Source organism: Odocoileus virginianus, chromosome 4 (genome assembly GCF_023699985.2).
Source record: "Odocoileus virginianus isolate 20LAN1187 ecotype Illinois chromosome 4, Ovbor_1.2, whole genome shotgun sequence".
NCBI classification, from domain to species: domain Eukaryota; kingdom Metazoa; phylum Chordata; class Mammalia; order Artiodactyla; family Cervidae; genus Odocoileus; species Odocoileus virginianus.
The window spans coordinates 10,079,954-10,094,733 of record NC_069677.1 but is presented as its reverse complement, the minus strand read 5'-3'; the positions used below and the strand labels follow the sequence as shown (position 1 = coordinate 10,094,733).

At 45.9% G+C, this 14,780-nt stretch overlaps 1 protein-coding gene across 1 annotated transcript in view; it reads right to left on the bottom strand.

Moving 5' to 3' along the window:
• Positions 1-14,780, bottom strand: part of PDIA5 (protein disulfide isomerase family A member 5) — a 93,461-nt gene that overhangs the window by 16,282 nt on the left and 62,399 nt on the right. The window contains exon 12 of the mRNA XM_070466073.1: positions 501-571. Coding sequence (XP_070322174.1) covers positions 501-571 — 71 coding nt within the window. The remainder of the gene's footprint in view (positions 1-500; positions 572-14,780) is intronic.

Genomic DNA, 14,780 nt, shown 5'->3' with positions numbered 1-14,780 from the left:
CGGCAGAAGAGGAGCCCGGACGCCAGCCCCCGCCCACCCTGGGCCTGTCAGAACCTCATGGGGCGGGACTCCATACATCCCAGGAACAACTGGACACTGGCACCAGTCTCATCTGTGGCCTGAGATGAAGCCTTTTTATCGCCCCCATCAACCAGGTGGAGCAGACTGCGGCTGTTCTCAACAGGCAAGGTCCCACAGAAAAAGAACTGTGGGGCTTCATCCCAGAGCCCATGACCTTGGCAGAGGTCACCTGGATGGGTACCTCCAGGTACATTCCTCTGAACCAGACCCCATAGTTTCTGAGTACTGCTCCACCCCTGGTAGGAGCCCCACCTGCTTGACTAAGACACATCTACTCCGGGACAGAGAAATCCTGCAGGACTCCATGGAGCTGAGGAGTTGCTACAGAGTTGCAGGGGAAAGTTGTCCTAATGGTTCCTATTACTGAATGATACCAATTTAGTAGAAAGCAATGGGGGAGGTAAGGAAAGAAAGCTTACCTCTCCTTCTCCGTGGAGGACTTCTGCTGCATTCTCAAACTCTGGCTTCATTTTCTTACAGTGTCCACACCCTGTGGGAAGAAATCAAGAGAAACCATCCCCATGGCATGGAGGCTCCAAGGATGTCCCCTGCCTCCAGAAGACAGCTGGGTCCTAGTACTAGATACCAGGGGTACCCAGGAGAAAAGAATAACAGTACCAGCTCGGAGAAAAGAAAGCTTTTGCCTGATTCACTGGAGGTGGGAGGGGCACAAGAGGCAAAAATGAATCAACTACATCAATAATGCTGGTGATATGTATATAGGTCCCGTGTGCCAGGCACTGATCTAGGTGACTGTATCTGCATGACAGCCCTACAAGGTCTGAACTATGTTATCTCCATTTTACAGATGAGAAAATTGAGGCACTGAGAGGGTGGATGACTGCCCAAGGTTACATATACAGCCACAGGTCACAGAGCTGGGTTGAAAACCCAAGCAATCTAGCTGGAGCCCATGGCCACCAGTAGCATGTGCTTCCTAGCACCATGCAGACAGAAGTGAACCGGGCCTTGAACTAAGAATAAGAATTCACAAAAGCAAGAGTATGGGGAAAAAAATCAAGTTCTGACTGTCCCCACAAGGGAGGTGTTATGATATGACAAGCACTTGTTCTTTCCAAACAAATGGCATTTTCTTGGGATAGACTGCTTTGCTTTGCCCTCTTCTCCTTACAACCACTTGAATGCAATAATGTTACAGATAATAACATTTGATACATTAAAAAGGAAGTATCACCTACTTTCTGTAGGTGATAAGAGGACACTTTTAAATTGCTTTCATTTTAGCAGAAAAAGTATTTTCTAGCATTTTAGCAAAAGGGGCTATGAGGCCAGTAGGACCAGACTGGTTCAGGCTGGAGACCACTCTCAAGGGAAACCTGGCTGGGGTGGGTACACACAGACAAGGCTAAGAGGATGCAGGGATGTGACCTGGCCTTCTTGTGGTGTGTGCTACTGCTTGGGAGCTTAGAGCACCATGATTCTACTACTGATTATTGGGAAAGAGAAAGACAAGAAAGGAAGATACAGAGACCAATCAACATGCTATTACTAAAAAATCAATAGGCCAATAAAGAATCAAAGAGGCTATTGGAAAATACCGAGACATGGAAACACAACTTTCCAAAATCTATGGGATGCAGAAAAGCAGTTCAAAAACGTATGTTTATAACAATAAAGGGGAACTTCAAGAAACAAGAAAAATCTCAAATAAAGAACCTAATCTGTCATCTAAAGGAATTAGAAAAAGAAGAACAAGCAAACTCAAAGGTCAGTTTAATGAAGGAAATAACAAAATCAGAGAGGAAATAAATAAGACAAAGACCAAGAAAACAATATAAAAGATCAATGAAACCAAGACTTGGCTTTTTTTAAAAGATAAACAAAATTAATAAACCTTAGCCAGGCTCACTAAGGAAAAACGAGGACTCAAATAAATGAAAGAGGAGAAATAAAAACCAATTATCAGAGATATGAAAAAAATCTACTATGGTTATACACCAAATCGGACAACCTAGAAAAAAATGAACAAATTTCTAGAAACATAATCTTTGGAGACTGAATCAGGAAGAAATAGGCAATCTGAGCACATTGGTCACCACTAGTGAAGTTGAATTCATAATAAAAAAAAAAAACTTTCAGCAAACAAAAGTCCAGAACCAGATAGCTCCACAGGGTAATTCTACCAAACATATAAAGAAGAGCTAATATCTAGTCTTCTCAAACTAGCTCCTCAAAATGGAAGAGAATGGAACACTCCCAAATTCATTCTACAAAGCCACCATTACCCTGACACTGATACCAGGTAAAAGCACTACAAACAAACTACAAACTAATTTTATGATGAATATAGATGTAATATGCTCTCTACAAAATATTAGCAAACCAAATTCAACAATATATATAAAGAATCATATAGTATGATCAAGCGGGATTTATTACAGGGATGAAAGGATGGTTTAATATCTGCAAATGAATCAATGTGATACAACATATTAACAAAATGATCATGTCAATAGATGCGGAAAAAGCATTTGACAAAATTCAATGTACATTCTTGATAAAAATGCTCATCAAAGCTGGCACAGAGGGAACACAACTCAACAAAATAAACATCATTCATGACAAACTCACAGCTAACATCACACTCAGTGGTGAAATGCTGAAAGCCTTTCATCTAAAATCAGGAACAAGACAAAGATGTCTACTCTCACCACTTTTATTCAACACGGTCCTAGCCATAGCAATCAGACAAGTAAAAGAAATAAAAGGCATTCAAACTGCAAAGGAAATAAAATCATCACTATTTACATATGACATGAAACTACATATAGAAAACCCTAATGTCTCTACCAAAAAACTATTAGAACTAATAAGTGAGTTCAGTAAAGTTGTAGGATATAAACTTAATACACAGAAATATGTTTTTGTCTTTATACTAATAACAAACTATCAGAAAGAGAAAGCAAGAAAACAATCCTGTTTAAAAACGGTATTGAAAAGAATATAAAATATCTAGGAATAAACTTAAGGAGATGAAAGACCTATATTCTAAAACTATAAAACAATGATGAAAAATTGATGATGATACACATAGATGGAAAGATGACCTGTGTTTGTGGATTAGAAGAATTAATTAATTATTAAAATGTCCATACTACCCAAAGCAATCTACAGTTTTAATACAATCCTTATCAAAATGCCTATGACATTTTTCACAGAGTTAGAATAAATAATCCTAAAATTTGTATGGAACCACAAGAGACCCTGAATTGCCAAAGTAATCTTGAGAAAAAAGAACAAATCAGCTGGATATATCACATTCCCTGACTTCGGACAACACTACAAAACTGCAGTAATCAAAACACTATGGTAGTGAAACAAGAACTGAGATCAATGGAACAGAATAGAGACCCCAGAAATAAACCCACTTAGGATCAATGTGAGATAGGAATACCACACCACCTGACCTGCCTCTCGAGAAACTTATATGCAGGTCAGGAAGCAACAGTTAGAACTGGACATGGAACAACAGACTGGCTCCAAATAGGAAAAGGAGTATGTCAAGGCTGTATATTGTCACCCTGCTTATTTAACTTATATGCAGAGTACATCATGAGAAATGCTGGGCTGGAAGAAGTACAAGCTGGAGTCAAGATTGCCGGGAGAAATATCAATAACCTCAGATATGCAGATGACACCACTCTTAAGGCAGAAAGTGAAGAGGTGCTAAAAAGCCTCTTGATGAAAGTGAAAGAGGAGAGTGAAAAAGTTGGCTTAAAGCTCAACATTCAGAAAACTAAGATCATGGCATCTGGTCCCATCACTTCATGGCAAATAGATGGGGAAACAGTGGAAACAGTGTCATACTTTATTTTTCTGGGCTCCAAAATCACTGCAGATGGTGGTTGCAGCCATGAAATTAAAAGATGCTTACTCCTTGGAAGGAAAGATATGACCAACCTAGATAGCATATTAAAAAGCAGAGACATACTTTGCCAACAAAGGTCCGTCTAGTCAAGGCTATGGTTTTTCCAGTGGTCATGTATGGATATGAGAGTTGGACTGTGAAGAAAGCTGAGCGCCGAAAAACTGATGCTTTTTTTTTTTAATTGATACTTTTGAACTGTGCTGTTGGAGAAGACTCTTGAGAGTCCCTTGGACTGCAAGGAGATCCAACCAGTCCATCCTAAAGGAGATCAGTCCTGGGTGTTCATTGGAAGGACTGATGCTGAAGCTGAAACTTCAATACTTTGGCCACCTCATGCGAAGAGTTGACTCATTGGAAAAGACCCTGATGCTGGGAGGGATTGGGGGCAGGAGGAGAAGGGGATGACAGAGGATGAGACGGCTGGATGGCATCACCGACTCAATGGACATGAGTTTGAGTGAACTCCGGGAGTTTGTGACGGACAGGAAGGTCTGGCGTGCTGCGATTCATGGGGTTGCAAAGAGCTGGACACAACTGAGCGACTGAACTGAACTGAGGATCAATTAATCTTATCTATGATAAAGGAGGTATATTTATACAAAGAAAAAATGATAGTCTCTTCAACAAGATGTGCAGGGAAAACTGAATAGCTAAATGTTAAAGAATAAAGTTAAAACATTTTATCTCACCATATATGAAAAAAAACTCAAAACAGAGTCAAGACCTAAATATAAAACTTCTAGAACACAAGTGGAACACTGACAAATTGTAGCAAAATTTGTTTGGATTTGTCTCAAGGCAAAAGAAAGAAAAGCAAAAATAATCAAATGGAACCTAATTAAACATAAAAGCTTTGTGTAGCAAAGTAACCCACTGACAAAATGAAAAGACAACCTACTGAATGGAAGAAAATATTTATAAATGATATGACTGATAAGAGGTTAATATACAAAACATAAACAGCTCATATAACTCAAAATCAAAAACAAACCTGGGCAAAAGACTTGGACAGACATTTTCCCAAAGACATTGCTAATCATTAGAGAAATGCAAATCAAAACCACAAAGAGCTATCCCCTCACAGCTTTCAGAATGGCTCTCATCAAAAAAGTCCACAAACAACGAATGTTGGCAAAGAAGTAGAGAAAAGGGAACCTTGGTACACCACTGGTGAGAATATAAACTGGTGTATTCACTATGGAAAACAGTATGGAGGTTCCTCAGAAAACTAAAAATAGAACTGTCAAATGGCCCAGAAATTCCACTCCTGGGTATATATTTTGAAAGAAAAGAAAAAAAAAACCCATTAATTTGAAAGGATACATGCACCCCAATTCCCATAGCAGCATTATTTACAACTGCCAGGATATGGAGGCAACTGTCCATGAACAGATAAATGGATAAAGAAGATGTGGTACATGTATACAATGGTATATTATCCCACCATAAAAATAATAAAATTCTGCCATTTGTAACAATGTGTATAGACATAGAGGGTACTATGCTTAGTGAAGTCAGACAGAGAGAGACAAATACTCTGTGGAATCTAAACAATAAAAGAAGCAAATGTTTATAACAACAGAAACAAACTCACAGAGAGCACAAACTAGAGGTTACCAGTAGGGAGAGGAAAGGGAAAAGGGGCAAGATAAGAGTATGGGATGAAAAGATACAAACTACTATGTATAAAATAAGCAACAAGGATAGAGCACATGGAAGTATGGCTACTGTTTTGCAAAAGCTTTAAATAGAGTATGATCTATAAAAATACTGAATCACTATGTTGCATACCTGAAACTAATATACTGTAAATCAACTACACTTTAACTGAAAAAAAAAAAAAGAATTGGGACAAAAAAAGAAAGGAAGGACGACCGATACCGGTATCATCAGAGGAGCCCTCTCACACACACCCCTCCTCCCCAGAGGAACCTCTCATACACACCCCTCCTCCCCAGAGGAACCTCTCACACACACCCCTCCTCCCCAGAGGAGCCCTCTCACACACACCCCTCCTCCCAGAGGAGCCCTCTCACACACACCCCTCCTCCCCAGAGGAGCCCTCTCACACACACCCCTCCTCCCCAGAGGAACCTCTCACACACACCCCTCCTCCCCAGAGGAGCCCTCTCACACACACCCCTCCTCCCCAGAGGAGCCCTCTCACACACACCCCTCCTCCCCAGAGGAACCTCTCATACACACCCCTCCTCCCCAGAGGAGCCCTCTCACACACACCCCTCCTCCCCAGAGGAGCCCTCTCATACACACCCCTCCTCCCCAGAGGAGCCCTCTCACACACACCCCTCCTCCCCAGAGGAGCCCTCTCACACACACCCCTCCTCCCCAGAGGAACCCTCTCACACACACCCCCTCCTCCCAGAGGAGCCCTCTCACACACACCCCTCCTCCCCAGAGGAGCCCTCTCACACACACCCCTCCTCCCAGAGGAACCCTCTCACACACACCCCTCCTCCCAGAGGAGCCCTCTCACACACACCCCTCCTCCCAGAGGAGCCCTCTCACACACACCCCTCCTCCCCAGAGGAGCCCTCTCACACACACCCCTCCTCCCCAGAGGAACCCTCTCACACACACCCCTCCTCCCCAGAGGAGCCCTCTCACACACACCCCTCCTCCCCAGAGGAACCCTCTCACACACACCTCTCCTCCCAGAGGAACCCTCTCACACACACCCCTCCTCCCAGAGGAACCCTCTCACACACACCCCTCCTCCCAGAGGAACCCTCTCACACACACCCCTCCTCCCAGAGGAGCCCTCTCACACACACCCCTCCTCCCAGAGGAGCCCTCTCACACACACCCCTCCTCCCCAGAGGAGCCCTCTCACACACACCCCTCCTCCCCAGAGGAACCCTCTCACACACACCCCTCCTCCCCAGAGGAGCCCTCTCACACACACCCCTCCTCCCCAGAGGAACCCTCTCACACACACCTCTCCTCCCAGAGGAACCCTCTCACACACACCCCTCCTCCCAGAGGAACCCTCTCACACACACCCCTCCTCCCAGAGGAACCCTCTCACACACACCCCTCCTCCCAGAGGAGCCCTCTCACACACACCCCTCCTCCCCAGAGGAACCTCCCACACACACCCCTCCTCCCCAGAGGAACCTCCCACACACACCCCCTCCTCCCCAGAAGCCACTGGGCCATGCAAACAGCCTCCCTGCCTCCATCTGAGCACTTTAGCTAAGACAAAAGTTCCTCTCTCCTGCAAGGTCATTCCTGCAGAGCTCAGCTCCACATGGCATTGAGACACACGTTCAGTTTCTGTCTGTTCCAACTTCCTCAGTCTATGCTCACTTTGTTCCTCCCAGGGACAGGGGCTCCACAGTGTCTACCCTAACTGCAACCCCCCAAATACAAATACACACACACACACACACACACACACACACATAACAGAAAATGCAGGCCAGTGTTGTCAAGCCCTCCTCTGGAGAGAGTGCTCTGGGGAAGCCATGAGATGACTAGATGGACGAAATTCACTGATGTAATCCAGCCCGGGGAGTGGCCACAATTCTCAGCCACGCTAACATGTTGGTCCTTCTCAAACAGGCCCAAGGAAGAGGAATACCTGTGGGTTAATGGTCTGACTAGAGCCCGTTGGGACACCAAGTGAACCATATAGGTATCAAAGTCATCACAATATTAAAATATAAGAACATTATTTTCCAGAGCTGAACATCTGACATGATCAGAACCCATTTGCACTTTTATAAACAACTGAGCTACAAAAGTATCTTTCGTTTTTTTGTTAAACTGTTTAGAATTGAAAATGTGACTTCCCCACAGAAACGATCTTCTACACAGATTCTATGTAGAGCCTCAAGAAAGACCACAAGACGATGTTCCTGAAGCATGCAGAGCACAGCATCATTTGTTTACAGCATGCAGCCCCAGTCCAGCTTGGGACGTCCCCACCAGCCTCTCCCTGCAGGCAGCCGCCACCCACAACAGCCAAACAGAGAGCATCCTCCTCTGGCCTGGGTGGACTCTGGGCTTTTTTGGGTCACTGACATTCTTGAGAATTTAATGAAAGTTTCTCTCTCACCTCTCCCGTATTGATGCATAGATAGTCTATATTTATGAATAACTTCAGAGGGCTCTGAATGTCCTGACTGGTTCACAGACCCCTGGTCTTATAAGCGGCTAAGACAGGGAAGGGCTGACTCCAAGGCAGTGGTGGGGGCAGAGGAACAAGTAGCGGTCTACACAGGTGTCAGACGGAGGTTCCCTTCCACGTGGATCCCCATGTCTGGAGTAAATCAGATATTCTAAGGAGGATTCTATTGACTTCACATGAAATACATTGACTTAAAAAAATTTTTTTTATCTGACTAAAATAAAGGAATAAATTGCTCTTTAGGGTTTACAGTCAGGAGGGTCTACAACTCTTAGAGAAATCCGCAGGCCTGCCTTCAGGCTGAGAACTCTCTACACCCTGCCCCACGGTGACCACCCCCGCACAGCTCCCAGGCTGACTTCCCCTGGGGTGGAGGGGGCTCACCTTGTATGAAGAGAAAAAGCTCAGAGGCTCTTTCCCTGCTGTGGTGTCTGACACCCAAGAGTTCTCTCTGCCTTGTAGTAAGTAGTGAATGGCCTGAGCAGAGCCACTCAACCCAGCAAAGCAGCAGGAAAGAGGCCTGGGCAAGCCTCAGGAGACCCGGGCTTCTGACTCCAAGTGGCCTCCACGGCAGGCAGGAGGGGCAGGAAGGGGATGCTCCCCTGACCACCCTCTCCTGCACCAGGATAAGAATGTGATGTCAGGCAAGTGCCAGCAGGGCCATGTTCAAGGTGGGCAGTGGGACTGTGTGACAGTGAGGGCAGAGAAGACAAAAAAGACAAAGTCACTCATAGAAAACCATTCTTTCTTTCCAAAATGTACCAGTCAATGAGGCAGGACCCCTCAAGATGAGCAAGTTCACCTTCATACTTTTGACAGACTCAGTCCTTTGATGCTACTGCTCCCTGGGGAAGCAAAGGGACTTCACATCGCCTGCCAGCGGCGGGCTGGAGATGGACTCCTGAGATGGAAAACTAGCTCACAGGGAAGAGGAGCTGTAATCGACCCGTGAGGCCTGCCCTAGACACGGGAGGGGTGGCTGGAGGACACGCGGAGGTGACAGATGTGGTCTGCACACACGGCTCTCCTGAACCTCCAGCTCCGTCTGTAGGACTCTACCAACTAATAAAAGGGCTCACTCTCTCTGCACTGGCCTTCCACACACTGTCTCAGCAGCCTCACGAGACGAGACACGGGACAGAGATCATCAGAAACGACGCTCTGGGAGATGAAGTGATAAACTGCAGCAGGGGTGGGGCGGGGGGGGTGTTCCCGGGGCCTCGGATAAACAAGACGGGATTAGAAGGCTAATCCTAATTAGAAGGCTTCTGGCTGGAGCACACTGCAACCACACAAGCCAGTCTTTTCCCCAAAGTTCTGTCCACAGCCCCCAGTTCAGTCCATCACAGCCTCAGCCCTGATGGACCAGGCATCTCCAGACAGAGCATCCCCCTCAGCTCTGGCCCAGACTGAGTCTCCAGTTCACTTCAGCTCCACCAGACCACCTATTTCTCTTCTACTCATAAAAGATGTCTTATTCATATACTCCTATGGTAGTTCATTTTGTAATGCCCTATGACTGTTAGACTGCTATCTCCTGATATTTAGGGGGTGACCAGGGCATCTTTTCAAATCATAAATCTTATCAAATTCCCTTGGTCAAACCTTTCCAATGGCTTCCATCACAAGTTGATTGAAATCCAAACTCCCTCCCACAGCCACAAGCTCCACATAATCGGACCTTCCTTCCTTCAACCTCAACTCAGGGAGTATCCCTCTGTCCTCTACACTGCAACCTGTGACCTCTTTCTGCTTTCCTATCTCAGCAAGCTCATTTCTACCCTCACAGCTCTTAAGGAGCTACTGCCTGGAACACGATCTTCCCCCAGGTCTTCGTATGGCTGACCGCTTCACATCACGCAGGCTTTAGCTCAAATTTCACTTCTACAGAGAAATTCCCTGACCACCTAACCCCAGGGAGCCTCAACCCATCACATTCACTTCCAACAGCCTGTTTATTTTCTCGACTATTCTCCAAATAGCTGAAGTAATCTGCTTACTTGAACCCTCTAATCCCCCAACTGGGGTGAATCTCTGTACAGACTGATCTCACTTAGTCTCACTCCCCACCACATCCCTGGTACTGAGCACAGCATCCCACACACACTTTGTGAATGAATGGATGTGTTGTTCAGGTTTAGAGCAGTGCATACAAGGTTGAACTGAATCATTCATGCCTGGTCGAGGAGAGGATGGTCAGGAGAGCATCCGCTTTCTTTTGGGGCAAAAGCCACACCAGTTACTAGGTTGACTAAACCTCTATTTAGTAAAACCAGCAGCCATATCATTTACAATGTGCACAGCCTCTCCCCACCACCCCCCCCCCCCCATCCCCATTTATACACTTCCCATGCTCCTTACTAGGTCTGGAAAACATCTTGGAAATCTCCAATATCTCTTGATGTTATACTGAAGTTTCCCATACATTTCCAAGAGTTCTCCTGATAGCGTTACTTGTTTTCACTACTAGCCGCTATTCCCTCTGCTCCCTGAACAAGATACAAAGGCTAAGCAATAAACTTCTATAAACAGTTTGGGTTGAGGAAACCAGCCAGGCCCCCGGGAGGAGAGCTGTCTGGCTGAGCAAAGGTCTCCCTCGCTGGCAGCCGCCTGCCCTGGGGAGCTGAGGGTGTGAGCGGTGACTGCCTGGACCCCACCCTCCAGGATGGCCGTGTGGGCTGCGGGAGGGCTGGACAGCACAGTGAGAACTCCGGCCCGCTGCATTTTACTGTCCTGATTGTGATTTGATAGGCCATTAAGTTTTACTGCCAAACTTCCTTGTTGGGTTTTTATCAGCTGTGTAAGTACACTTACACCGATTTTCATGACCTGGCAAAGAGGCTGCCCAGCAGTTCCTCGACCACACTCTTTTCTGGCTGTGGGAATGCTGGCCTCCCGTCAACCTCAGGCCTTCACATTCCTCTGGATTCCATTAACTTCAGTTACACCTAGGATTTTATTACAGACCAGCAATGGAGACTTTCCTGGCTCTTGTAACCAGAATCTTCCAGGGGACCAGATTATTTTGGAAAGCTCCCTAGTACTTGGCACTCGAGAGGAACCTGGGTTTTCCTACCCACATTCCTGCTGCCTTGCCTGGACCTTGGCTTGGACAAGTCAGGGAGGTGGGGCTCCTAAAGATGCTAGCAGAAACACTAATGCTTTAACATTTAACTTTCTGACAGGCGCCCCCTAGAGACCTCAGGGCTCTTTTGAGGCTTCTAGCTGTACCTGCACCAAAGCTGACTGTACACACTCAGACATTCTGGGGCAGACACATCCTGATGAATGGCTCATCTTTCTCGTTTTAAGAGAAAGCATGGGATTCCCCCCCCCCCACCTTTCCTTTACATTAGTATAAAATGTAGATAACAAGCTGTAGAATTTTTTCTTCCAGGCTTCTATCCTAAGGAAATAATCTGACACGTGGACAAATATTTATACATGAAAATTGCCCTCTGCAGCATGATTTATAAGGGGAAATATAGTAAACAACTCAAACCTCCAACATTATGGGGCTGGTTAGGTAATTTATGGTGCCATTATATAATGGAACATTATGTGACCACAAAAGCATGAACACATAAGCATTTTTAATAACATTATATGTTCTTATGTTAAGAAAAATGTAAATGAAAAAGCATGGAAAAAAGAACTTAAAATGAAACCCCTTCCTCCCACCTGGCACAACAAGTGAAAAATTCAGGGGAATTAAAAAGCAAAATGCAATCACAAAATAGATGCATGCTAGGTTGCTTCAGTCTTGTCTGACTCTTTGCGACACTACAGACTGTAGCCCGCCAGGCTCCTCTGTCCATGGGATTCTCCAGGGAATACTGGAGTGGGTTGCCATGCCCTCCTCCGGGGGATCTTCCCAACCCAGGGATGGAACCTGCGTCTTTTGTCTCCTGCACTGGCAACTGGATTCTTTACCATTAGCACCACCCAGAAGTCCTGGGACACTATTTTTATATCCTGGGGATGGATATCCCAGAGGTCAAGAGGGAAAAGGCAGGTTCTCAGAGAGCTTGGTCCTTGTAGACTGTGGCCCCTAGGACCTGGGTTTTTCCCTGGCCCTACCTTTTTGGCTATGTGACTTCTGGAAGCTTCTCAACCTCTTGGTGCCTCCCTTTCCTAAGCTGTAAAATGGGGATAATCATGATACCCACTTCACAGGACTTGTTGTGAAGATTAAATGAGTTCATATATGAAAAGTGCTTAGGACAATGCTTGATCCACACCAAGTGCTCAATAAACATTCTAGCTTGTATATGACTATAAAAATGTAATGCTGTTGTACAATGAAAAGGCAGCATAGACCAAAAGCAAGCAACAGACCAACAGGGAATATCTGGAACACAGAAAATAGATAAAAATTAATAACCCTAAGTATGGAGCTCAAGGTCAAGAAGAAAAAAACAACCCACAGAACAACGGGCAAAGGGAATGAACAGTTGGTTCACAGAAGAAATACAAAAGACTGGTTACCACATGAGGGGATGCTCACTTCCCTGTAGGCTAGAGAGCTGTGGACAAGCTGCCCCATTGCCCCATCTAATAGGAACATAAATGGTTGATAGTATTCAGGGCTGGCGAGGATGCAGGCTCTGTCATGCACTGCTCACCGGGTGTGGTGACCCCTCCCTGGAGAGAAAGGAAGATGAGAGAGAGAAAGGAAAATGCCTGGGTGGCATCTATCAAGGCTCAAGCATACGCACCACAGGGCCCAACACCCTCCCTTCTGGGAGTCTAACACATCTCAACATTTAGACATGTTCCCTATACATATGTTTCTAAAGATTTACTGCATTGCTTGGACAAATACTGGAGATAGATGTCTATGATGGGATGGTCTAAAATCCATAGCATATATAAATTATAAAATACTATTTCTTAGTTTAAAAAGATTGCGGGAGATTTATATGCTAACATCTTACATTTACACAAAAATATATTCAAGACCTATATATTGATTAGTGAAAAAAATGCAAATCACAGGAAAATGGGTAAGAAACGATCCCTGTTGTTCACAGAGAAGCACAGGAGGAAAAAGGACAATCAACGGTTAGCACTGGTCAACCCTGAGAAGGGGGTCCGGTGGGGAGGGGACTGTCACTGCTTACACTATATTCTATGTATCCCTTGAACTCTGTGCCCCCAATAACAAGAATGTTAACATTGTTCTTAAATTATTTGTGCCATTAAAAAATAAGAGTGATTGCACAAGGGAGTTTTACAGCAAGATGGTTACACAAATCTGCATATATTAGGAAAAAAAGTCAATTTAACTTTATGTTAATTTTTTGAAAAGTTGAAAACAAGGGAAAAATAAAAAAGAAAAAGCAACTAGAAAAAATAATGACAAAAAGAAGAAAGAGGCTGCTTCTGAACAATGGGATTATACATAGCTTTTTTCCTTAATTGTTTATATTTCTCTGTACTGTCCCAGGGATCACATATTACTTGGAGTAGACATAAATGAAGTAAGAAGCAGAAATTCTGGAGCCTGACAGGGGTCTGATGCTGAATCCAGACAGGCAGCCCAGTTCCTGAAGGCAGGCCGGGCCCAGAATCTCTGGCACACACCTGCTACCGGGAGTTATGGCAAAGAAAACCTCTCATCCTGGGCGGCCTGGTGCCAAGAAATGGGGCAGAGCTGTGGGTGAGCCGCCATAGCCCTGGGGAAGGGGCGGCAAGGATGCTCTGATTCCCCAGCAGCTTCTCTTCAGGCCCCAGGACCCCCATGGGAGAGACAGGCTGCTCCTCAGGGTGCCCTCCTTGGAGCCCCACTTCGTTCCCTCTATCTCCCCAGGTGAGTGACAGTCACTCCGGGGGGTGGGGGTCATTATAGGAGCACGTCCTTCCCTGGCCTAACGCAGGGCTGCAGGCACACGGAGAGGGAGGAGCTGGTAGACATTACAGCAGCAAAACAAATGGTGAAGAGAGATGAGTGACAACATGCAGTGACTTTTCTCATTCAGAATGCTGCAGAAAGAAACAAAAGGCACCACAGAGCGCTGGTTGCTGGGGTCCTGCTACCTCGCCCTCTTCAGATACTATTTACTGCTCTGCAGATCAGGGGACCGGGCCTGGGGCTGTGACCTCCCCACAACCACTCAGAGCCCCATGTCAAGGGCCACATGGACAGCAGAGGGGGCTGGGCTCTGTCTGTGCCCCGCACAGTGCACGACCCCTCTAGGAGCCCACTGCTTGCAACACACTGTTCCTTGCAGGTGGCCCAGGACCTGGACAGTGGGCTCTGGGGGCACACCTGCTTGTGACTCTCAGCACCCCCTGTTCCCTTGGTGTGACTGGGGCCAGGCTGAGTTTATTTGTTCAGTGACAACTCAGGCATCGGGAGTACAAGCTGCAGAAGAATCTGTGTGGGATTTCTCCAGGACTCCAGCTGGGAGGGAGACGGGGGAAAAGGCTGAGATGGGAACTGCCATGGGATGGCAGGAAAGCTGGAAAAGAGGGTAAAGAAGCAGGGGGTCCACGGAGGTGTTTGATAATACCAGGTGCCTCTCCTGCCAAGAACCCAGGAGAGCAGTTCTACAGGCACTTGATGAAGGTTCCAGGCAAGTGGGACTCTGACAGAAATTAACATTGAGCACTTCCTCTGTATAGAAATAACACAGCAAAGAGGGACCATGGCTCTTC